Here is a 27,070-nt window from a genome sequence, read left to right as displayed (position 1 = left end):
ATTTAACCTTTACATACAATAACATGTGACATTCCATGTCAGTGTCGGCACAAAAGTTTAATTTATTTTTCTAAATTTTCTAAAAAAGAACAAAAATAGTTAATAGCATCACAGAAATTTCAAAGTATTAATAACCCTTTTATGGAAATAGCATTAGTATAACTTTAAATAACATCCATACCCCTATTTTCTTTCTAAAAAATAAAATAATAAAAATAAAACTGCTAAAAGAAAAACTAAAACAAACAAAATCTAAACGATTTAAAAAATTAAAATCCTTTCTACTTTAAATCCTTTCTACTCTATCTAATAAAAATTTTAATCCTTTCTACTTTATCTGATAAAAATGTGTATATAACTATTTCGTATACTTACTTAAATTATAATATGATATATAATTGATTAAGATGATTCTTTATGTAATATATCTAAACTAATAGTTAAGTTCCAAAAGGAAAAAAGCTTTAACTCGCTCAAAAGATCTTTCTCCAATGGCCGCGTGCATTTGAAGAACGCGCTCTTTCAAAGCCTAGTAACTAATTCAAAGCCTAGTAACTAATGACGAAACGACGTTAAACGTTAAACGTTTCTGTACTAATTATATTATAGATTATATACAGATGTCTGTGATTTCTATGAACACCTGGAATTAGACAGCCAAAGTAACAATTATATTGCACCATATGCAAAATATTAGCTTTTGCAGGTAAATCACAAATCAAGAAAAAAAAATTTTTTTTATCATTGCTCCTCTAAAATCTATATCAGTTGGAAAGGTGTTTACAAATCTCTGCAAATAATTAAAACCATCTGTTTTAAAATCATACTTTGATTTTCCAACCCATATGCCAGCCAATAACATATTCTTATAGCTACTTCGGATCTTTGGTAGCAGTTGCTTTATTGAGCCTAAGATAGGCCACATGGACAGCTGCGATGAGTTGCCAACTGCTTCACCATCAATATTTACACACAGATCAATTTCACTATTTCCTTGGTTTCCATGTTTTAAAGATAAATAACTTGATGATAAAGGCCAGTTTCTCTTAAGGATTGTTTTCAATTGTTGCTTAATGTCAAGTATAATATAACTGAATTGGTCTACTTCCATAGACATCAAAATATTCTTTTTATAATCAAGGTTATAATTATGTAATGCATAGTTGGTTGGAAAATTTGGAGCTGGAAATATTTCTTTAAATAAATTGTTAACACTTGATACAGCTTCTTTACTTAGATTGTGATCCTAAAAACAGTTTAAAATAGTTTTAGGTTTTTGGTGTAATGATTCGACCTTTCATTCTCTACAAATTACCACTACACTACATAAAGATACATAATTTCAATCATCATATATGACATAAAGATAATGAAAAACTTAATCAGAATGTGCTTTATACTTTTACTAATAATAATAATGATGATGATAACAATCATAATAATAATAATAATAATAATAATAATAATAATAATAATAATAATAATAATAATAATAATAATAATAATAATAATAATAATAATAATAATAATAATAATAATAATGATAATAGTAATAGTAATAGTAATATGGTAGTAAAAGTAGTAGTGGTAGTAGTAGTTGTAGTAGTAGTTGTAGTAGTAATAGTAGAAGTAGTAGTAGTAGTAGCAGCAGCAGCAGCAGCAGCAGCAGCAGCAGCAGCAGCAGCAGCAGCAGCAGTAGTAGTAAGATTCTTTTGATACACATTCTATTGCATTTACCACAAGAACATGTAGTGCTTACTCTGGCAAGATTATTCAACTTCTCAATATAGAACTGTTTTGATATGCTTGTTCCATAAATAACAGGGCCAACATCATAACTTTCAATGCTTGCAGAGCTAGTGTTACTTGAATCATTATCTATTATATATCGATAGGTGTAGAGGAACGGGGTAAAGCCTCAAATATATGACCATCATTGGAATCATCAAAGAAATTTAAACAACTTAATGTGGAAATACCATCACTTGAAGAATCATTATCAGGTTCAGAATAAACCATCATTTTCGGCAAAGAATTTCGATTATAGGCAACATTTGATTTCCTTTTTCTTGATCGACTAGAGTAAATTTTTGGCATACTACAAAAAATGACATATTCTTCTACATTTTATTATACAAAAAAAAAAAAAGAGAAAATTACAAGTTGCAACAAACTTTGGTAATTTTTTTTTCTTATTTAATGTATTATTGCTACTTTTTTCAAGGAATATTGAGCACTTTTTACAGAATGCACAAACATACTTGTCAACATATATAAACCATATATATATATATATATATATATATATATATATATATATATATATATATATATATATATATATATATATATATATATATATATATATATATATATATATATATATATATATATATCTGTGTGTGTGTGCGTCTACACACACACCATTTTGCAAATCGTTAAAATTTTAATTTCTCTGCCTCTCTTTTTAAAATTTTTTAAAAATCTTTTTTACTTTATTTTTATTTCCTCTCCTTTTTTACAAGTTGTTTTTAATAAAAGCGAACCATAAGGACACTTTTTGGTTCACCACGATGCTTAAAAAAATTATGGTGCATAGCATAATTTCATGTAGCTGACGCACAAATTACGGAGAGATTTTCTAAGATCTTTCTAAGATAAAAAAATTTTGTTCTCTTTTATTTCTTAATAAGATCTTATCAAGATCTTATAAGAATTATAACAATTTATTCAAAGATGTTATTCTTTCAAAACTTATCAAGATCCTAGTAAGTTCTTACTAAGAAATAAAAGATATGAAAGATCTTACAGATCTTTGTAAGATTTGCAAGATTCGCCGCTCTGGGTATGCTATATATTATAGACACAAATCAAATCAAAATGTATATTACGAACTTAAAACAATTTAAAAAAAAGTTTAAAATTGAAGATTACGTCTACACGGAACTTACAAATATTTTACATCGTGTCGCCTTAAACTGCATATATACTTTCGAGTATCTAATATTGCAGATTTGGTCTACACGAAATCAATTGAACAACTTATATATTTTCAAGTAATTATTCGAAAGAAATAAAAGATAAAGTATAAATAAAATACAATAAACAATATATAAAGTTAGGATGGCTTCGATTTTTTTCAAAAAAACGGGAAAATTGGCAAAAAATACGGGATTTTTGCTAAAAATACGGGATTTTTGCTAAAAATACGGGACATTAGCTAAAAAAATTTCATTGTAAATATATTGAAGCAAAAAGTAGTTTTTGATTTGTTTTTCAAAATATTTTAAATTTTGTAGTTATTTTTAAAAAGTTCCTCAACATTTTCAGATATAATTTATTTCTTGATGAATGACAAAAGTGGGTTTAAGTAAAAAAATTTAGAATGCAATCTCAAGTACAACGTTATTGTGCTGCAAAAAAAATTTTTTTTGTTTAATTTAAAGTTTAATTTAATGGCTGAGAAACTCAATAATAACTGTGAGATATTTTTTCAAATAAATCAAGTTTTAAAAATAAATTTACTTTTACTTTAAATACTTTTCTTTTGAAATAACATTATTAAGGAAGGAAACATTTTCCTTAATTAGGTTATGAAAATGTAAGCATTTTAAGTTAGATTTGTAATTGATTGTTGTCAATGAATCAATTGTCTAATATCAAGTCGATTTTTACATTTGATTCTTTGATACAACATCAAAATTGTTCCTTGACTAATTTATTTGGTGAAAACATTTTTTTAGTAAGACAAAAGAAGTTTAATTTATAAAACAAGATTTTGATTTAATATTTAAAAATAAAATGACAAATTCAGTTTTTCAAATAGAAATGTTTGACGACATCATTATTTGCAAATTGTTTTAAAAAAAACGTTAAAATTTTCATTAAAAAATCAAAAGTGAAATTTGTACTAAATAATTCAAAAATACGGGACAAATGTGGTCAAATAAAGGACACGAGACATTTTGTAAAAATACGAGACTGTCCTGGCTAAATACTGTGAGGAAGCTAATTCTATGTAAAACAAGATGTCGTTTATAAAAATAAAACCACCTAAAGCCATTAATTAATACTTTACACAATAACGAATAAAAAATGAAAAGACGCCAAGGCCCGAAGCATTGGAACCAATATAAAAAGGGAGATACAAAACAGAAGAATAAGTTGGAGTAGGAATCAGAGAAGAATTAGTTGGATTTAGTCGGTAAATGAGAGTCAGTCAGAGGTCAGTCAGGAGTTAGTTAAGAGATACGAAAGGAGGGGGTACAAAGTTTTAGGTTCTTCGGAATATAAGTAGACCGGAGGTTTGATTTTATAAAAGGAGTTTAGAATTAGCATTTATATAATGTTAAAGTGTAGAGATTTCAATAACGATTACGGTATATTAAAGAAAAAGAACTGTTATTATTAGAGTTAAAACAAAAGTTTGCACGTAAAGAAAAGTACGCGTGTTAACAAGAATAAGTCAGAGTGCTACACAGAACCAGGAGGCTTCCCCATATCCCCACACATTTTTAACCCGAACCTCCTAACCCAGCTAGCACACTTACGTTGGGCCAACGTATGTAAAACCATCGCGAACGTCGGCTGTTTTTTCCAATGCAAAACCAACGTTGATCCAATGTCATATGTTTAATTATGAAATTAATACCGACGGAACTAAAAACAACTGGAAAATTTACATTGGTCCAACGTATGTTTTTACATCGTAAAAAGTTAATTGCTTTTACGATGTAAATCCAACGTTGATCCAATGTATTTAAATTGACATTGATTCAACCAACGTTGAATAAATGTATGTTTTTACATCGCAAAAAGTTTATTGTTTTTACGATCTAAACCCAACGTTGATCCAATGTAATCCCAGCTAACACAATACGTTCGGGCACGTTCTAAGAACGTTCTGTAAAAGTTCTTTGAGGTATTGAGTATTTTGAGTCCTCCGGCCGATGCCTTGCAGACTTGCCCGAACCTCTCCAGGGAAGACCCAGAAGCATGTCGACCCTGAGTTTGCCTCCCCTTTGAGGAACGGGTGGAAAAAAAGAAAAGTATCTGTTTAATACAAGTACACCGGCCTAGCCAGCTCGCCATCAATCCAAGTGACTACACTTGATCTTAGCCATTAGGCCGAGAAGCGTAAAAGTTCTTTGAGCATATTCACCTAACTTTTTTTTAGCTTCAGTCTAACAGCAGTTTGGCATAAGTTAAAACTGTAAAAGTCGTAATCACCAAACTTGCGCAGTTGCGTTTCAAAAAAACTTTCCTAAGTTTTTGCGTAAGTTTAGCACTGTCGGTATTCACCAAACTGAAATGGTTTCACCAAACTTTTTAGAAACTTGCTCTCCTCAATTTTCGCAAGTAAAGTTAAGTTTGTAATGAGCTGCCCTTAACTTTCGCGTAACTTTAAAATCACTTAATAATGAGAATGGCATTACATTATTATGATGCATATGTAAATCTATTGTCAGATTGATATATTATTAGGGATCTTAACATACATAAATTATATATATTATAAAAAGGTTTAATAATAATCATAGATATTAATAAAAAACAACTGAATTTTAATGATATAACATCTTATTAAGATGTTATATTATTATATATATTAAGCTTAATATATCTTATATGTAATGATATAGCATCTTATATTAGATGATATATTGTCATATTGTTAATATGACATAATTTAATATCTTTATAATGTGTATATATATATATATATATATATATATAATAGCATAACATCTTTATAAAATGTTATATTATGCGAGGATTTGTATTATACAAGTCCCTGTACAACAATATAACATCTTATAAAGATATAATATTTTTATTATTAAATATATTTTCTTCTTCAGAAATTTTTTTTAAAAAGGTACATGTCTTATTAAGTATTATGATCATAATTCATATTGTTGTTTTAACAACTTTATAAAAGTTTAGTCAAAATGGATATTCCAATTATTCTAGCTGCACATGGTCAAGATCAAATTTGGTTTTGCTTTAAGCAATTACTCTGATGTGGAATGTCTTCAAAAACTTCATTTACCAAAAAATAATATAAGAGATATTGTCAACACTTTACACGATGATTTGTCAACAATCATATTGAGAAGCAACCCAATTTTTTCAGAAGCAAAAGTACTGATAGCACTAAGGCTTTTATCAACTGGGAGTTTTCAACCAGTAATTAGTAAGAATTATTAGTTAATACCAAAAAGATTAGCTACAATCTTATGATTCTTTATTGTTAAACATGCTTGTTATTAATGGATTGTTACAAATGCAACTTAAAGGTGGTGCTTTATACAGGGTTTTTATTCAACCTAAAATGCCTAGCAAACCTAAAGGTAGCAAAAATCCCAGGGAAAACCTGGAAAACTTGGTTTACAGAAGAAAAAGAAAAAAGAAATAAAATAAAATTTATTTTTTCTCTATATGGAAATATGAAACTTTATTATTGTGTAGCAAAAATCAAACAAACCCTAATTTTTTTAACTTAGCATAATAGATTGTCAAAAGATTAATTTTTATACTGCACCCTCCTACTCTTCCTAAATTGTGATTTTATATTTTTGCAGACTTTTGGTAAGGTTACTGTATTTTTCAAGTTATTTAGAGTTTAACCTTGTCAAAGTTCACTTTTCTCTCAGATAACTAACTTGCTTTGCTTAATTAAAATATAGTAGTCAATATGTATATTTCGTTCACATGTTGTTTCATGTAATTTTAGGTGACACCTCTCATGGAAGCCAGTCAAGCTACAGTTGCACACTTCTCCAGTTTTACAAATATTTTATTCAGCACTATCATCACCTTGTCAGATGGTATGATAGTCCAGAGGAGATGGCTGAAACAAAGAGAAAGTACTTTCAATCATTCGGAGTTAAAGGTCTCCTTGGAGTAATAGATGGTACAATGATACAAATCAAAGGATTTACTATGGCTGATGAGCCAGCATATATTTGCAGGTAAACTCGTCATTTTAATTTAATACCTGATCATTTTGATTTGATACCTGATCATTTTGATTATATTACTTTAGGTCATTAGTCAAAAAGTTTAAAGTATACACTGCTTGGCCTACTTACACAGGCATAGTTAACATGAGAAACTTAAAAAGCTTTTGTTTCACAGATTTATTCTGTCTCTGTATGTTTGCATGTAATGCATGCAAGGTTCAAAAAAAATATTTCTGCTCTATTATTCTTTATAAAAAAAAAAACTATCTTTCCTTTTTTTTTAGGTGCTAATGCTTTTTATGCTGTATTTTATTTCACATTATTATGTTATTATAAAGGGCTTCATGTTGTTAATAATATGTAAAAAAATATATTTGATTTATGAAGAGACATTTCTTCAATTTCACAAAGTGCAACATGTTTATTACAAAAGTTGAAGTTTTTTTTAATATTTTAAATACCACATCATAGTTCTTTAAAGTTTGAAAACATCAAGTTAGTTAACATAAGTGCTAAACTTAAAACAATATTATAATATAAGGTCATATAGTTTAAGGTGAACAGCTGTTCTAACATGGTGTCAATATTTCCCAAAAAGGTTTTAGCTGCTCTCAGGATTTTTAAAAATTTTAACATTTTGAAGATTTTTAGCTTCTTTTTTTTAAAAAAGAAATCCTGTTTTGAACTGTCTGGTTGTCATTGATGCTGATGGAAAGTTTAGAGATGTTATTGCAAAGTATCCTGGATTGTGCCATGATGCCTTTATTTTTTCTAATTCTGCATTAAAACAGACATTAGAATATGATCCAAATGCAGGTTTCTCAAACCAACCAAATTCGACTTGGTATTTTAAGAAGAGCACAAACCAAAAACTAAATATTTGCAATTATAAAGAAGTGATTGGAGTCTGAGAACAAGAATACATCATAAAGTTTGCCCAGGGCAATGAGTCAATAAAATAGTATTAACATCAAGAATGACATGTTATTCTTTGTTTGTAAATGAATAACTATGTAATGATAATGTTATATATATATATATATATATATATATATATATATATATATATATATATATATATATATATATATATATATATATATATATATATATATATATATATATATATATATATATGAGCTTTTTCACTGCAAGAGGTGTTATTTTGTGTTACATATATTTTTAAATTGTATACAGTTCAGCCAGTTGTGTCCATTATCCTTGACATGTAATAAATAAATCATAGTCTTTCAAATAAGCTTGATATGTAATTCAGCTGATAAAAATAATAAATTTGTACTTGTCAAGTAAATCTCTGAAAGGTCAAAAAAGTATTACATGTATATGGTTGGTTAAGTTGTATGTTAAGCAGTAGCTTTATAAGAGTAAAGATTGCGTTTAAATTTTTAGTAAACTCCATTTGAAAATATTCTTCTAAAATTAAACGTTCAACTGAATAAATTTATATATTATTAGCTTTTTATATAGTATTAGCTTTTTTAACTTTGTTATTGTTTTTACTTTTACTATTTAGTATTGTCTTTACCTTATGCTGCTTTCCATCTTAACAAAGCAGTAAAATCAACCGATGCGGATATTGAAGAGGTGATAAAACAATGGTTAAGATATGCATGCGATCGTGATAGCGGAAGGAGGGCGGGAAACAGGAAAAAACTAAAGAAAAAAATCCATAATGAACAAGAAAGCGATGAATTTTATGAGAGTAGTGATATATAGTTTGTTTTCTTTTGAATAATATAATCTTTACCATGTTAAACGGTGTTCTTTCTGTATACGTATTGCCTTTAAGCGAAAGGGTTTATCTAAAGAATCTATTTAGAATGCGGCGCCAAGTATTTGGCATTTCTATATAGAGACGCAACGTCGAATCAAAATAAAATACGACGTTGATTCAACATAAAATACAAATTTGAATCAACATAAATACAACATTGAATCAACATAAATACAACGTTGAATAAGCATAAAATACAACTTGAATAAACATACAAAACAACGTTGGATCAACATAAAATACAACGTTGAATCAACGTAAAGTACAACGTTGAACAAACATAAAATACAACGTGGAATCAATATAAAATACAACGTTGAACAAACATAAAATACAACGTTGAATCAACATAAAATACAACGGTGAATCAACATAAATACAACGTTTAATAAACATAAAATACAACGTTGAAACAACATAAAATATAACGTTGGATAAGCATAAAATACAACGTTGAATAGGCATTATATACAGCACTGCACCAACGTAAAATCCTACACTGTACCGACTTAAAATAAATGTTGTTCCAACGTTGGATTTTTGTTGTTGGCGACGTCGCATTTGTAACCATAATGATATAAAAACAACGTTGGCAACCGACGTTGGGCCAACGCTCCGCGCGACATTGTTCTAATGTTTTAACAACGTATAAGTGCTAGCTGGGAACCTATGCGAAATACCAAAACCCCATCCCAATTCCCTGAAATATACCCATAAGTAAATTATAAAAAGCCCCACCTCACAACACTCGCAGATGGCCACCCTAAATAATGCGTAATAAATAAATTATAATAAATACAAATATAATAAATGATAAATAAATATAAGGAAAACTCAATGAAAAATCTAATATAGAAATACATAATAAATATACTATATATATAAACAAGCATATTTTATGGATTAAATTAGATGTAAACAAATATACCAAATGCTATATATTATAATTACTAATGAAATAAAGATATACAATCCGAATATAATACAATTTAAAAAAATGTTTAAAATTGGAGATTAGATCTACACGGAACTAACAATATTTTGATTAACTAACGATTTTTTGATTAACTAACAATATTTTGATTTGAACTAAAATTGGAGACTAGATCTACACGGAACTAACAACATTGCAATGGTTGCAATGTTTTCATTAATATTTTTAAATTTAACCAATTTTCTCAAAAAATATATATCATTTAGGAGAGCTCCTGTAGTATTCATTGCTGAAAACCAGGCCTCTACATAACAGTATACAACGACAACGCAAATTTCTGCATTCAGTTTTGAATTATTCTTTCTCATTTTTATTTGATCGCGAAATAAAAAAAGTTTTAAACAATAAATCGCTTTAGACACCCATCTCGCTAAATGGTATGCACCGGGGGCCCTAAAACTCACATTTGTTTTACCTCCCAAAAACATGAGCGTCAATTGCAAAAACTCTTTGCAGTCATCACGTGGTTGCTCTTCTGCAAGTTTCTGTTTCACAAAATAAATAATTTCGGGCGCTACATCTTTCAGTGCATTGTGAACGGCTTCATCGCTGGTATAATCTAAAAATTTCATTTTATCAATTTTCTTCCAGTTTTCTTTCAGTGCTTTGAATTGAGCAATTTCAGGGCCGAATGCTACAATTGCTTTTGTCCTCGTGAATACACCAGCCAAAACGACCTCAAATAAATGGTGTCGGCATGGAAGCCACAAAATATCTCCCCCTAACCTTTGTTGAAGCAGAACTGCAGCTCCTTTTATACGTCCAGTGTTTGATGCTGTAGTATCAAAACAAAAGGCTTGAATTTTTTCGGTTAAATTCCATTCATCAGTGATATAAAACACAGCAGAGCAAACTTCCGATCCTCCTGATGATGCAATTCCAGGTACTCCTAATAATTGTTCAAAATCTTAACCAACCGCGATCTCAGGAAGCCGATCAATTTTCTCATTTTTTGTGATATCAGGCAATAATTTGGAATCCCAATGCACTTCAATAAACTTTGCATCATTTCCTACTGATTTTATTGATGAATATTTTATTTTCCGCGAAATCTTTCTATTTCTTTTTATAGACGATCTATTGAGAACAAACTCGGTGATATCTATATTAAGAGCTTCTAGGACGGCAGAAATAATATGCATTGCATCTCTGTCACTCACTTTACATTTGTCCAAGGCAGCGTGTCATTAACGTCTTTCGTCCTCTCTTGTTTGAAGATGGACCCTGTTCAGATTCCGATATTAAATATGTGTCATCACTGTTGTCTTGATTTATCACTTTTTTCTGTGAATCTTCGTTTTCTTTATCTTCCATTTCAAAATATGCAATCAAACAACTAGAATTTTCCAACAAATCTTCTTTTCTTTTCAACTCTTCAGCTGTACGTTCTTCTTTCCGCTTTTCGTTACGTAATAGTTTGATATCTACTCCCAACATACAACCTACTCTACCTTCTCTATCTTCGGCGATTTTAATCTTATTTAACGCATTTAAGGTGGCGCATTTAAGGTGGCAATCATTTTCTTTTTCTCTCTGCCGTTCTCTATTTTTCTTTTTCTCTCTGCCATCTCTATTTTTAGATTTTTCTAAATTTCTGACATTATCGTACAAAGATTTTAATTTCGAAATACAGTTTGAACAGTTTTGAACTGGGATTCTGGCTTTTTTCTAAAAAACGACCACTTCATCAATAACTAAAGCACTGCTGTCATTAAGATTTAAATTTACCACTCTCATGTTATAAAAAAGTACACTCAAAACACCTCGTTTACATGGTAATTTACTACCGTAAATTTGATTTTTCATCACTCCAACTAGATAAATATTTTTCCGAAAAGTGGATTTTAGCACTTTAATCAATTACTTATATAGCACGTCTTTTCTTATGCAATTCATATACGAAACTAAAACGAATGTTGCATTAAACAAATAATATGTAAAAACAAAATTGACTTGTAGAGACTTGTAGTTGCGCTTGTAGCGAATTCAGAATGCACTTGGTGGTTAGTTGCGCCGACTCGTTATAGCATGTTAGACAGTCAGATGCATGAATCTTTAAGGCCAATGCGGCACGTGTTAATATTATCGGATTGAGCTGAAATTTTGTTTTTTTTATGTTTTGGTGTAACTGAACAAAATTACAAATAGTTTTGAAAAAATATGAACTTTCGAAAATAAGGACCACCCTAATATATATATATATATATACAAAGGAGAGTAAATAACCACATCTATAATTTCGGAGCATATATTGAAGTTCCTCTCTCCAATTTCTACCCTTAAAATGCTTTTTTTTATTGTTTGACATTATAATTTATAAATATTTATCAAAGTTTCATACTACAGTTGGCTATGAAACTGTCATGGCAAAAATGCAGTTTTTCAATATTTTAAACTCAGACTTAACTAATAATGATAGTTTTAACTTTAATCTTGAATACAATTTTCAAGAAGAAATTATTTTTATATGTATATATATATATATATATATATATATATATATATATATATATATATATATATATATATATATATATATATAGACCTATGTATTTCTACTAACTCACCTTCAAATCAGTATTTTGATTAATAGCTTTGTAAAACCAATATAATTCTTGGAGCATTTGTTTATTTTTTTCACATTTTTTTGCCCTTTTGGAAGCCAATGCTCTATTTTGGGCACCAGAAAGTTTTTTACGACTCATTATTTAAAGTAACTGTAAATAACCACACGCATCAATAAATTAATAGCATACACTCAACTACGCAAGTTCATCAAAAAATTATAAACTCAATCTCAAAAAGCTAATGTCATAAATCAATATTTCAATAGTTTAATATATATCTTAAACATGAATTACCATAAATAAGTTGATCGTAAAGAGTTGAAAAATATTTACTATTACTTTCTAAATTCTGATTAGAATTATTTCTAAATTTCATTCACAGTTTGTTATTGCTAATTATCAACGTTTACGTTTTTTTTACTTTAGTCTGATGAATGCGAAAATCTCAATGGACATTTTAAATTTAAGGTGGTAGACTGCTAAAAAAAAAATTTTAAAATCTGACATTATTCCAATTGATTTTCTCATTTTAAACACGATAAATAGGATTAAAAAAAAAAAAAAATTTTTTTTTTTTTCCTCTTTCTAATTTTTGGGCAAATTTAAGTGTTTTTAGGCCTAAAAAGTGCAAAGTTCTTGGAAAAGATATCTCAAAAAGTAAAATATATCAAGTCTCAAAATTTTACAGTTGTGTACCTTTTAAGTAGATAAATGTCCTGAGATAAACAAAAAATTTGAGTCTTTTTCAATTTCGATGCACCATAAGCTTTTTCTATGCGTCTAAATTTAGGCCAAATTCCTGACCCCAAAACAGTCCAAAAAATTTAATTTTAATTTTTATCCAAAATTTCTTTATCTCAGGACATAAAGCTCATAAAAATGAACATCTGTACAAAATTTCAAATCAATTGGACAAATACAGCTCCCGCAATCTTTTCCAGAATATGAAAAACTTTACAACAGAGAAAAATGCAAATAAAACTTTATATTTTGAAAATACAAATATATTAACACTTGAAAACAGGTTAAACCCCCCCCCCTTTTTCATATAATGTTCCTTCTTCATCATTGTGCTTATCATCAAACCCCTTCCTTGTTGCTCTAAGCTTTTTTCTTTGTTTTTTAAACTTTTCAGATGATTTTATGTCCATAAGCTTTTCACGTAGCACATCACTATTTTGAAAACCGTTTTTAGTAAAATGTCCTGGTAAAATTCCTAAACTGTGAAGAACATCTATCATACCAGTTTTACCATCATTAAACTGTATGACAGCAGATGCAACACTAATTTCAAGTGTTGACCTACCCACGTACACATTTTTTGGGCATTTTGTCCAAATTGCATTATTGAGCGATTCATTTGCATTCTGTGTTTCTCCATCGAGACATCTTTTTAATAACTTGTTTGCACCAAGATCTTTGTGTGAAAAAATAGGTTTTATAATTTCACAAACAGCTTCTGGAATGTTTATACTGTTTTTATAAGTCAAAGTTTGATTAATCTTGTCCCTTTGATATTTACACCACGAATCGCTAGTACGAGGACAATACTTATGGTGTTCTTCATCGCTGCTGCTTTCAGAACAGTGATGAATTAGTCCTGCTATGGATTTTTTCATGCCATACAAATTCCCTTTGTTTTGTCGTATACTCATTCCATAATAGTTTTGCAATGTATTAATGACTTTATCTGTCATCCTTCCTTTTCCAGTAAGTCTTTTACCATCTTTTAAAACTTTTCCCTTGTACAATACTTTAAGAGAGCGTAAACGAGACCCAACTCTTTTTTGAACATGACTGACACATTCACTTTTTTCAATTTTATACCCTGGGTAAACATTATTACTTTCTATATTTTGGTAAGACTTACTGTCACCATCACCACAGTATTTTGTATAACGCAGTTTGTTAAAAACAGTTGATCGTTTAAATATTTGCAATGCCCCAATAGCTTCCATTGCACCTGCACTACCTTTGTGATTAATTGGGCAAATATGTGATTCTACCCAGTCATTGTATCCCGGTATATCTTTGTTTCTCTGCCAATATTGGCAACTTTTACAATCCTTTATAAGAGTTTGAGTGTCAACACACTTCCCATTACTAATAGCTGTAACAACACCGTTCAGCGAGGAAAAACCGCGTCGCTGCCACGTTCCATCAACACTTACAGTAACATTTTTTATATCAGGGTCACCAATAGTAGACTCACTTGTACGTTGTGCTTGTGCAGCTGCTCGCTTCATTGAATCTTGGGCAACTTTGATATAAGACGAATGCAATTTATAGACAATGTTATTGCATGTTTTTTTTTTGCATTGGTGGTGGACTGTTTATTATGTTACAAAAACTTTCCATTGCAGCATAACCTTTTCCAATTTCTCTGAAAGCTACACACATTCTGATATTAATGTCAAACGATTTCATGCCTTGTGTTTCATTATCACTGTTTTTTTCAATTTTTTTTGAGGTAAAAAACTCATTTTGCCATTGACATTTTTTTGCAGTGCAAGACAAAACAAGTTGATGTGAAAATCCTTTTTTTCTTGATAAATCATTATTCAATTTTATTAAAGATTGGCATTTTGGACAAGAACCAACAAGATTTAAAGTTGAACTCAAGACATCAGAATTAAATATGATGTAACATTCAGGATTACTATCTTGACAAATACTTGGAGTATCAGAAGTAGGTAAATTTAACTTTTCAGCAGATGCTGATTTGCTTGAAGAAGTATTTGTTAGAGATGTATTATTTGATGTATTATTTGAACTTGAAGTAGTATATTCAGAAGTCAAGTGAATTTTATTCGCAAGTAATCTATAACATTTACGTTTTTTGCTTTTAGACTGATTTCTTCTTTCTGCAGAACCCATGTTGATAGTATGCACTTTTATCGAGTTAATATATAGTAATAAACCAATTCAACAACGTTGTTCTTTCACACCATGTCATTTAAACATAGAAAAACAAAAAACAAAGAAGTAGCTATTGGTTTGAGTGCTTAGATTTTGTAAAATTTAGTTAAAATTGCCTTATTTTGACGTTGCTATGAGCGTTGCTAGGGGAAGCAAAATCACCCTACTAAGTTTTTTTAGGCCTTTTTATGTTTTTTTGTAAAATAATATATATGTTTTTAAAAACAGCAATAATTAAAGTTTTTAACTAATCAACTTTTGAAAAACTACTTTTTTCAATTGTTTTTTAGCAGTCTACCACCTTAACAGAGTATAGAGTAAGAAATCTGTGATGAGCTCGTATTTTAAAATTTTTTCGAGGAATTAAAAATAATAATATAACGCGAGTAATATATACATTTCAATTATGGCATGATAGGATTAAAAAAACCATTTTTATTTTTCTTCGGCATCTGGCGCCCCATCGTCATCTGCCGCCCGGGACAAACTGTCCCTTTGCCCCCCTCCCCCTCTCGGCGGCCCTGCATAAAAATTCTGGAAATTTGAAAAATGTTAACAAGTTGGGCACTGATTGTACTTTCTCCCCTCCCCACCCCTCTAATTTTATAATTGATTAGATCTAATTTTATGAGAAAGATATAGGTTATATTTGGCAATAGAAATTTTGGGACTGTCAGTACTGTGCAAGAAACAAAAAAACACAAATTCTCAAAAATAAGTTTCAAAAGTATAAAAAAACTCTACCGCAAACTGATTAAAAATCAAACAAAATATTTTCAATTTTCTCTGTCTTTTTTTAAATGCAACTATGTTATCTGCGACAATGGAATCTCTAACTCTCTTCCTGGTGTTATTAAATAAATATTTGAAATAAAATTGTGTATAAATTCTTTACCATGACTTTGATGGTTTGTAAATAAAAATGGTTGGTACCCTTCTCTACAAAAACTAACTTTGCTGCTTTACAGTGTTGCGTTTGAGACTGATAAATAATATCAAAAATGTAATCTATCATAGCAAAACTGTCAAAGACATATTCTAAAAGCAGTACTGATGGAGTTGTTAGCCCACCTCTGGACAATTTATTTAAATAATTATAATCCATTGACTCTTGTTGAAAATGTTTTGTACAAAGCAATTTTCAACATACTCAAAACTTCTTAACCAATATTTTGGCAATAAAACCAGCAACGTAACTGGCAACTTCACGAGAACCATCCAATAAAGTCGCACTATCAAAATCTCACTGATTTTCTCCATCAAGGATCTAACATGTTATATATCTTCTTTTATTTGGATTATACTCTCACGATAAATAACATCTTTTAAACCGACAAGGAATCTCCCACCGCTCATTTGATAGTATTAACATTTTTTTTTTTATCATGTGTATCAAGTAATTTTGTAAAAGAAGAAACATTTCAAGCATAATTGCCACAAACAACACCTCGAACATTAAAACTGTGTTTTGTTTAAAATTGAATCAGGCTAAGAATTTCAGACTTTAACCAGTCACTGTTCAATTTTACAATTAGAATTGCTATTACAACACAGGTTATTGCTATGACAACACAGGTTATTTTCTTTCAAACCAACGATCATGAAAGAAACAATTATTCTATAAAATCCGTTTTCCTCACTAATATCAGTTAAATTGCCACCAGAATATTTAGCACATTGTTGCAAATACTTTTCATCAAAAATTATTATAAGATCTTTTGATAAGCTCCCATTTTCATTTAGCAACTTCAAAACTTTCATAGAATTTATTACACCTGATTTAAGCTTGCCTAACAATGATATAGATGGAAATGGGAATTCCTTTAGCAGTAAATGATAAGTTTGCAGTGATGTGTACCGCAACATCAATGGAAATTGAAAAATATTTGAAGAATAATTTTTTTTTTAATTTGGTGACTTTTCACTTCTTCAAGAATAAAAGACAACTTTTCTTTTTCTGTGCTAATATGTGAATTGAGGTTTTCCAGCATACTCCCTTTTAACATAGATTGGTGGGTTACTCTGAACCAAGGTGGTAAGGAAACTGGAAGATTTTTTTAAAGAAATTGGACAGGTAAATTTTTGTTGATGCGAATAGACTCAGCAACTTCAGGTACGTGTAGTTCATTTTAATAATTTTAAGGAATACAACACAATTATCAAATTTGGATAATAAATATCCTGCTGGTGAATCAGCAGCTGAAAGAGAATTAACATCTGCAATAATATCCTTTGATAAAAAATTCTGAAATTCATCTCCTTGAAATATTCTTTTAGTTGATGATTTTCTTGGTCCAGTTATATTATTTTAGGAATAGGCTTCGAAATCGTTTTGCTAATTATCGTCTTTGCTATTAATCGTTTAAACAGATCACAGATGATTTTGTGACAGTCCAGAAATTTCTATTTACAAATCTAATCCATAACTTTCTTAAATCATAATCTTTTGGAAAACCAAAAACTGAAACAACTTTACCACCAAGATAATTGGAGGTACAACCAACAACACTCCATTTATTAACCATAATTACTATTTTTTAATAAAAAGAAGCTACAATCAAGTGTATGAGGTTTAGTTAATGTAATCGTTTGGAAAACGCTCAAGTTTTTCTCCTATGCCGGATTTACTTATCTAAAATTTATAACGCAATATTTAAAATATGTTAAGAAAGTTTGTCCATCCAATAGAATACACGTTTTTTAAACTGGCCTTCTATTTTTTTTTTATTTAAGCAGAAAAGAAGGCCGTGTATTTAAGTAGGCCATGGTCTGAATAATCATTTGCCCATCGCGGTTTGAAAATTTTGGGGTGAAAAAATTTTGGATAAATACTTAATAAATCTTATCCGTTATCATAAGTCTACTACTACTATGGCTGCGTTAAATTAAGGAATGGACCATAGGCAAATCTTCTGTGTCTATGTGGTATCTGTGGCCTGTTGTTGAAAATGACATTGATTTTAGCATAATTAGGATACGAGGTTTAGGTACCCAATAACAATCATCTCTGCTCGGCCAATTGAAAAAAGTGTTGGGTAAATGAGGATGCATGAATTTTACGAGGGCATATTCATTGTTTTCATCAACTTCCAATACCAAACCGACCCACTTAAGCATATCGTATTTGCAGATATAATATTTTCCTGCTCTAGTTTCTTGGAGATAATGTACTGAGCCTGTAAGGTTGAATGTTAAATTGAATTCCTCCTGTTCAGAGACTCTTTTGACATATGCTTGTTGCATCCTGTGGACTAAATTGATAGAAACTTCTTGTACCAGGTAAAGTCTTTGCATTATTGAATCGGGTAACCAAAGATTTACGAACTGAGCAAATATCTTCAGCCTTTAAAAAAATAAAGTAGATGCCAGATATGTTGTCTTTAGAAAAATTGAACATTTTTTCAGCATTCTGAATTTGTGAGCCAGTTGGAAGTTGAAGACTTGCATTGGAAACAAGTCTTTTAACTGTCCCACCAATGCCATCACATGGTGACTTTCCATGTCATGTCGCAAAGAAATTCCATTCACATTGCATCCCAAAATCTTTAGCATGATAACATAAATTTAAGAAATGCTTGCAATTTTTGTACTGGCCAGCACAACCATCAGAAAAATATTTTTTTTTGTATTGGGGAACATTTCTTGTAGAAATGTGACAGTTCTTTTCATAACACAATAAACAAATCCAACATCATGTGCTAAGTCATTAGATATAATACATAAAGATGTTGGTTGACTTTCAGTAGCACCCTTATCTTGTTTTGCATAAATAATTACAGGGTGTATTGTCTATTGTTGTTGGTTCCTGTGGTAACTCTGGATTTCGTCTTGTATGACGAATTTAAAGTTTTCTGCAAAATCAACCAAAACAATAATTTCATTTGGGGGTATTGATGACTTTAATTTACTTAAGTATTTACCTTGTGCTTTTGCAATATAAGAGTGGGATGTTATAATATCAAGCTTCTCACAAAGACCTTCTACGAATTCACCAACTGTAGTAACTTAAAAGCTCTGCTCTATCTGTTGTAGTCCACCGTTTATACTCAGTTACTTCATCTTCATAAACTTCGTTATTCTCTTCAAGTTGTCTTTCATTTTGTAATAACTTTGAGGTAACATAATTGATAACATTCTAAATTCCAGAGCTTAGGGTTTTATATTTTAAATTCAGCATATAATTCTTTAATATTGCAAAGAAGTAATCGTTTTGATACATGTTTATTTTTAGATATACTTACAAAATTCTTTTTACCTGGCAATTGCCGACTGAACTGATCATTGCAGTAAAAGCTCTCCACTTAACCTATGACATTTTTTGACTTTGCATTTAGTGATATCAACTTCACAATCTTGAAGAATTGCTCCAGTTACTTTTTGTAAGACATTGAGGGAGATTTTTGATGGAAATGTATCTATCATTTGCTGTAGCTATTATAGATACATTTCCATCAAAAATATTCTTAGGGTCTTTGGCAGTAATGTTACAATTATCTGCTCTTCGATTATTCCAAACTTCGGGTTCAAATTCTGAATCAGAATCAGCGCTAGTGTCAGTGAAACTCAAGTCTAATTCTGAGGTAGCGTCAATCTTAGGAGATTCGTCTTCTAGCCTTGTCCTCTTCCTCTCACCTTCAGAAACCTAAAATTTGTTTAAACATAGTCTATGTGTATTAACAAATAATGTATGTTAAATTAGCAAGTTTTAATAAAAAAGGTCAAATTAACCCACTAAAAACAACATAAAACTGTTTTGCTAAATTTTCTATCTTCTGATCCCTAACTAAAATGTCTCGGTCCTTCCTGGTCTTCCAAAAAAGTTAAATCATCGTGCTTATCTCTATCTGAGCATTTTTTATCCTTCCTAATTTGGTTTTTTAAATCTGTAGAACCAATCCAAAACAGCTTTTTCAAAAATAAAATGAACTCTCCTTGATTAATCTTGTCTCCAGCTGTTCCTCTGCATTTATTTCTTCTCAAATCTGAACATTTCTTGTCCATCTTCATTAGGTTCTTGATAATATTTTTATCTGACATAACTTGAAATCCCGCTTTAAGCCATGGTCTTTTAATTAACCCTGATTCTTGTTAGGAGGGCAAGATGAATTGTTGACTTCTTAACATTATGAAGAAGTAGTGGTCTTCTGTAGGCAATGTGTTGAAGAATATCCATTTCAGTAGGGAGTTGAAGACCTAAAGAAAAAAAAAAATCAGTATTTTCATTTTTGAAATAAAGTTTAAAATTCAAAACAATTTTTTAAAATTAGATACGTACATGTAGTAGCTGGTTTAGCCTCATTTATGATAAAATGTTTGCTTTTGCTTGATCTGAGAAACTTCCTCTTCCTATTATCTTTTACAATTTTTTTTTTCCTTTTTGTATTCAATCTAAATAGATTTAATGGTTTGTAATTTGTTAAAAATTTCAATACAATTTTACTTTATATTGTAATTGGATTAATAACAATCAAGTAAATACGAAAGTTATTTACAAAAATAAAATAATGAAACGCAGATTTTGGTACAATATGTTTATAAAAACTCTTAGTGTCTTAAAAATACAGTGCAGGATCTTCAGCACATTTTCTTCTGCATTAACTTAAAAGAATTTTTTTATCGTTAACGATTTTCATACAACCTGCTTCTTGTAAACGTCTGTAAGAGCATCCAGTTGTAAAATATTGCTTTAACTCTTTCATAATGGCATTTATATGTCACTATGGGGAACCATCTAAACCACACAAGTGTGAAAGCATGGATGTAATAATATAAATATATATACATTACATATAGTTTCATAGATTAATGTTATATATATATATATATATATATATATATATATATATATATATATATATATATATATATATATATATATATATAACATTAATCTATGAAACTATATGTAATGTATATGTATTTACATTTAACACAATGAGATTATGTTAATTTAATATAATTTGTCTAACAGTTTAATAAAAAAACATTTTTATCAGAACAATAGTTACAGCACATAAACCATAGATAAAGTTGATTAAACTCAAGTCGAATACTTTAAATAAGTAGTAAACTAAAAAACAAACTTATTAGTAAGAATAAGAAATAATAAGGATCTTTTAAGACCTTTCTTACCATTACAACCACAAAGATTTCAACTTGTTAAGTTGGGGTTAATCATAATGGAGGAATAAATACGAACTAAATATATAATCTATATATTAATATTAAGAAGCGGCCATATTGACACGCGTGCTATTACAAAAATCAGGTCAACTAATTAATGGTCCGTAATTACAACAATAAATATAATGGCCGTGTAGATGACATCACTCTAACACCCCGACATGATGTCAAAATCAAAATTTACGAAAAACTCAAGTTCCAAATATAATCAATTCAATATCTAAATATTTTCAATGAGTCCTTTTTAAATGGTTTCGTAAAAATATCCGCTAAGTTTTCGTTTGATGGTACATATTCCAAGGTTATCTTTCCATTATGAAGATACTCTCTTATAAAATGATATTGTATATCGATGTGTTTTGAACGTGAATGTTTCACTGGATTCTTTGATAAAGCAATTGAACCTTGGTTATCGCTTTTGACATTCACTGGTTCAGTGATTTTTTCAGATAAATCCTTTAGGAATTGGTTAAGATACCTCTTGACCTGCTACCTCTTTACCGTAAGATACCTCTTGACCTGCTACCTCTTGAGATGTTGCAGATATTGCCATATACTCAGCTTCGCATATTGACAGAGCAACAGAGGCTTGTTTCTTAGATTTCCATGCTATGATTGGTCCACCCTGGTAAAGACTAAAACAATAGCCAGTAATACTTCTTCGATCATCGCAGGATGCTCCCCAATCAGTATCACAAAATGCATTCAAACTAATACTTTGTTTTGTTTTTCTAAAAGTTAGGGAATAGCCCAGAGTACCTTTTATATATTGAAAGAAATGTTTAAGCATTGTCCAATCTTTGTTATTTGGTTTCGACAAATTTTGTGATAATTTTGTGACAACAAAACTAAGGTCAGGGCGAGTATATATCATTGCATAAACTAAACTTCCTACCATTTCACGATAAAGTTTGTCTGTATTTATTTCGTTTTGCAGTTCTTCATCATATGATTTTAGGTTCGTTTCACATGGTGTTTTTCTAGGTTTACGATCTCCCATTCCATATCGATGTAATACATTTGTGAGGTAAACTTTTTGGTTCATAATTATTTTGTCAAAACTTTGAACAAAAGTTATTCCAAGAAAATTTGATATTTTTCCTAAATCTTTCATTTTAAATTTTTGGTTAAGTCTTTGTTTAAAATAGTTCATGGTTAGGGTTAGGGTAAGGGTTAGGGCTTTAGTGGAACTGATGGCTATAATAATATTATCAACCCAAATTAAAATAATAACTTTAGTATCATTTTTATTGTATATAAAAACACATGGATCGGATTCAGATTGTGTAAAACTTATTTCAATAAGACAATCTTTTAATAATTTGTTCCAGTTTCTCCCACTTTTTTAAGACCATAGAGCGACTTATTCAACTTCTAAATTAATTCACTATTAGCTTGTTCATAGTCAGGTGGTTGTGAGAAATAAATTTTACATTCTATTGGAGCATGTAAATCTGCACTTTTTGCATCCATTTGGTGTACGATTAGATTTTCTTGTACAGATAGATTCATAATTATCCTTAACTATTCAATTCTAGATGTGGGTGAATATATTTCAGAGTAATCTACTCCTTCATTTTGAGTGAAACCTTTTGCTACATATCGATCTTTATGTATTGGATTATCTGGTTCACCTTTCACTGAGTAAATCCATCTACTTCCTATTAGGTTTTTACCATTTGGCCAGGTAGTAAGGGTGTACGTAACGTTTTCATTTAATGATTTTATTTTTTCATCCATCGCTTTCTTCCAATTACAGGCTTCTTCGTCTTGAATGGCATCATTGTAAAAAGTGGGTACTTTTACACAATAGCAGTAGTCAATATACTTAATGTAATCATTATTTTCAGAATTGTCAATAATGTAATCATCTAAATATTTTGGTGGTCTTCTAGTCCTTTCTGGGTTCCTTCGGTTTTTAGTATGTTGTAGGTTGATGCTGATATTTTGGTATGAGTTTTCGATTTCATCTTCATCGATATCATTAGGTGTTATAAGTCTAAAATTTTCAGTAAACTTTACAAATTATGTTTCAGAACATAATTTGTTTCAGGGTAGTATACTAAATATGAAGTGCTTTCTCTGTCATATCCGATGAAATATCCAATTTTACTGCGTGGATCCAACTTTTTACTATCATTTTCATGGAGATAACATATTGTTCCAAAGGTATGTAAATTGGAAAGGTTTGGCTTAGTCTTTGTGATAGTTCCATATGGAGTGTTTTCAAGTCTACTACTATAAAACGATTTCTAACATAAGTTGCAGTCAATATGGCGTACGCCAATAGAATTTTTGGTAACTTTGATTCAATAAGCATGCATCTGGCAACATCAAACAAAGTTCGTCAGTTTCGTTCGGCATTACCATTTTGAAGAGGAGAATATGGTGAAGTATGCTCATGCTTAATACAGTACTTTCTTAGTAGTTCTTGAAATTCCCTTGAAATATATTCACCTCCATTATCGCTTCAAATTCAACTAACACGTCCAGATAGGTAAATCTCGTCGCTTTTAAATGAGAAAGTCTTTACATTATCATATGGCGCAATGTGAATTAAAAACTTTTCTGTAGCATGTGCAGCATCTGACTTATGCTTTAAAAAGTAAGTGAATAAATATCCTGAATAATCATCAGTGAAACTAATAACATATTTATGTACTTCCTTTGCAATTGGCTCAATTGGTCCAGCTAATTTGTATATACTAACTCAAATGGATATGTTGCTCTAATATTAGATTCTCTGCTATGTATATTTGTTTGTTTTCCTAAAGTACATGTTTCACAAAAATTACTATTATTATTGGTAATCTTCATACCTTCAACAGTTTTTTTAATTTCTTTAAATCTGCGAAATTACTATGTCCTAAAATTTTATGCCATGTATCAATGTCTTCTTTTCGAATTATACTTGTTGAAGTTTTGAGTGGATATTATAATCTACCTTTCTGATATACTGGAAATATTGCCCCATTTTAAGCTATCAATTTCCTTTATTATCGTTGAAGTTAACAATTGCACCTTTTTGCGCAGCAGCTTGAACAGAAAATATACAATCGTATTCACGTAAAGCTGACCAATTACTGAGTAAAAGCAACTGCTCATTTTTATTCATCCGTGCTAATAGCAAAAATGTTTTTTATGCTAAATTTACAAAAAGAAAGAAATGAAAAAGTAAGAGTTAGAACTGTTTCAGACAATAGCAGAAGAAAGTATTCTTATCAATATTTTATGGAAAATGACAACATTATTCACAGGGTTTGTAAAAAGTTTTTTTTAGGAGCTCATTGCATTTCTCAAGCAAGAGTGCATTATTTTCACAACAATTTTATAGATCTACATACAGGAGTTCCAGTTGAAAGAAAAAAAGGAAAGTACATAAAATACAAATTGCCACAAAGATTGTTGGATGAAGTTCGTACTCACATAAATATGTTTCCACGTATTGAATCTCATTATTGTAGGAGCACTACCAAGAAAGAATATCTTGAAAATAAGTTGAATTTGTCATTAATGTATGACTTATATACTGAGCATTGCGCAAAAAAAGGAATTCAATATGTTAAGCAACATAAGTATAGAGAAGTGTTTAATACAGAGTTTAATATAGGTTTTTCAAAACCAAAATCAGACCGGTGTGACTGCTGTGAAGAGAATAAAATGAATATTGAGAAAGCAATTAACAGCTTAGAGTATAAAATACAATTTCAGTGTCATATTTTTTTAAAGACAGATTCCTATCAAGAAAGGAAGATTGACAGAGAATCCAGAAAAGTTGTTTTATGTTTTGATATGGAAAATGTAATTCAGCTTCTAAGAGCAAATATATCAAATTTTTTTTTATAAAAGAAAACTATCACTTTTTAATCTCACTGTTCATAGTTCAATGGATAACAAAGTTTACATGTCATGGTTTTGGGGGTAACCCTTTAGTAATTTTTAAAGAAACGCTTTATTTACTTGAAGAAACAGTTTAAAACAATAGTCAAATTATGAGTATTGCAAACGTAGTAAAATGCTTCAAAAATGTTATCCTGATTTCTGTTATTGGAGATAGAATAAATAAGCATTGTTTTTTTACAAATATTTTTTTGAAGAATACTATCTCCAAATCAATTCAATTCATTTTTAAAAATATTTTTAGTATAAAAAATTGTTTAAAGTTAATCTGAAGAAATATAATTACTATCTCTTTCAAATAAAGTTAGTTAGAAATATTAAAGGCATATATATGTTAAGAAAAATAACTTTAAATCTTTTATCCACATTTTTTCAATGATGTGTTTTTGGGAGTTAGAATAAATAAGCACTTGGGTCGCGATATATATATATATATATATATCTGTGTGTGTGTGTGTGTGTGTGTGTGTGTGTGTGTGTGTGTGTGTGTGTGTGTGTGTGTGTGTGTGTGTGTGTGTGTGTGTGTGTGTATATATACAGTGGGCGAAATAATTGTCCGTACATTAATGAAAAGTATCTATATTTGATCAAAGCAACATTTAAAAGTATATAGATAGTTGTAATTAAGAGTTTTTAAAGAAATATTATAATATTAAAGTAATTTTAAGTGTATTAGTTAAAAATATATTAATATATGAAAAGTTATATAAGTTTATTTGAAAAGAGTTAAAAGTTTAAACAAAAAAATTGTCCGTACACTATGTTAATTTTTAAATTAAAATTAGTTAAAATTAAATTAATATCTTGTTGGACCACCATCAGCTTCAATAACTGCTCTACAACGATTTTTCATTGATGAGACGAGTTTAGTGGCAATTTCTTGATAAATTGATGACCAAACATCTAAAACCAATTCTTTGAGCTCGTTTTTATTCTTTTGAGCTCGATCTTTCATTCTTTTTTTCACCACCGACCCTAAATGTTCTATAGGGTTCAAATCGGGCAAATGTGCAACCCAATCCAACATGTTAATGCCATTTGCAGCAAGATATCTGGTTACAGATCCAGCTTTGTGCTTTGGATCGTTGTCATGTTGGAATATAAATTCCGTACCAAGTCCTAATTTTCCTGCCGAAGCCGCCAAATTCCGTTCTAATATGGATCTATATAAGTGTTGATCCATTTTCTCATCAATAAATTCAATTTTGCCAACACCAAACGCACTCATGCAGCCCCAAACCATAACATTTCCACCACAAAGTTTAAATGTTGCGTTCAAACACTTCACATTATATTCTTCTCCGACTCTTCTATATACCACCATCAGCTCAATATAAATTAAATTTACCCTCGTTTGACCAAATAATTATATTCCAGAATGTTATCATCCTTCAGAACATGTTCCTTTGCCCACTGCAACCGTTTTCTCTTGTTCACTATGCTGATGAATGGTTTTCTCCGAGGCGTCCGTGCAAAAATATTGGCTTCATGCAGTCTGTTCCTAATTGTTTGTGGCGATAATTTAATATTTAATTCATTTTCCAGCTCTTTTGATACTTCTACTGCATTTTTTCTTCTTTTCTGCTCGATTTTCCCAACTATGCACCTGTCAACTCTTGGCGTTTTTGATCTTTTTTTGCCTCGTACACCATTATTTGCCACTGATTTCGTTTTTAAATACTTTTCCCATATATATTGAACAGAGCTTGGTGATATTTTTAACATTTTTGCAACTTTTCTAATTGAT

At 29.8% G+C, this 27,070-nt stretch overlaps 3 protein-coding genes, 1 long non-coding RNA gene and 2 pseudogenes across 5 annotated transcripts; all 6 read right to left on the bottom strand.

The window, feature by feature from the left end:
* Positions 1-718: 718 nt before the first annotated feature.
* LOC149884648 (uncharacterized) lies at positions 719-1,910 on the bottom strand. Its single transcript, XM_090094531.1, has 2 exons — positions 1,760-1,910; positions 719-1,246 (listed from the first exon to the last, which is right to left on the bottom strand). The coding sequence occupies exon 2, from the start codon at positions 1,115-1,117 to the stop codon at positions 719-721; it is 399 nt and encodes a 132-aa protein (XP_089950657.1). The 5' UTR covers positions 1,118-1,246; positions 1,760-1,910.
* A 4,285-nt stretch (positions 1,911-6,195) lies between these two features.
* Positions 6,196-8,863, bottom strand: LOC149884647 (uncharacterized). 2 transcript variants are annotated; one of them, XR_016454707.1, is made up of 3 exons: positions 8,734-8,863; positions 8,512-8,639; positions 6,196-6,853 (listed from the first exon to the last, which is right to left on the bottom strand). It is a non-coding gene; the product is annotated as an uncharacterized LOC149884647 (long non-coding RNA). The 2 variants fall into 2 exon arrangements; XR_016454706.1 differs by lacking the exon at positions 6,196-6,853 and adding an exon at positions 7,640-7,837.
* Positions 8,864-18,120: 9,257 nt separating this feature from the next.
* On the bottom strand, positions 18,121-19,459 carry LOC149884646 (uncharacterized; annotated as a pseudogene).
* Positions 19,460-19,935: 476 nt separating this feature from the next.
* Positions 19,936-20,428, bottom strand: LOC149884645 (uncharacterized; annotated as a pseudogene).
* A 1,464-nt stretch (positions 20,429-21,892) lies between these two features.
* LOC149884644 (uncharacterized) lies at positions 21,893-22,423 on the bottom strand. Its single transcript, XM_090094529.1, has one exon. It carries the CDS (start codon positions 22,421-22,423, stop codon positions 21,893-21,895), a length of 531 nt encoding a protein of 176 aa, XP_089950655.1.
* Positions 22,424-26,667: 4,244 nt separating this feature from the next.
* LOC149884643 (uncharacterized) lies at positions 26,668-27,048 on the bottom strand. Its single transcript, XM_090094528.1, has one exon. The coding sequence runs from the start codon at positions 27,046-27,048 to the stop codon at positions 26,668-26,670; it is 381 nt and encodes a 126-aa protein (XP_089950654.1).
* Positions 27,049-27,070: the final 22 nt, after the last annotated feature.

This window comes from Hydra viridissima, unplaced genomic scaffold (assembly GCF_058129835.1).
Source record: "Hydra viridissima isolate aposymbiotic clone 2 unplaced genomic scaffold, HvirCarnegie_v1 scaffold_8, whole genome shotgun sequence".
NCBI lineage: Eukaryota > Metazoa > Cnidaria > Hydrozoa > Anthoathecata > Hydridae > Hydra > Hydra viridissima.
This window is presented reverse-complemented; position numbering and strand designations above follow the sequence as displayed.

Coding starts and splice junctions, on each gene's coding strand:
- LOC149884648 (XM_090094531.1), bottom strand. CDS start 1,117: ATGTCTATGGAAGTAGACCAATTCAGTTATATTATACTTGACATTAAG.
- LOC149884643 (XM_090094528.1), bottom strand. CDS start 27,048: ATGTTAAAAATATCACCAAGCTCTGTTCAATATATATGGGAAAAGTAT.
- LOC149884644 (XM_090094529.1), bottom strand. CDS start 22,423: ATGGGAGATCGTAAACCTAGAAAAACACCATGTGAAACGAACCTAAAA.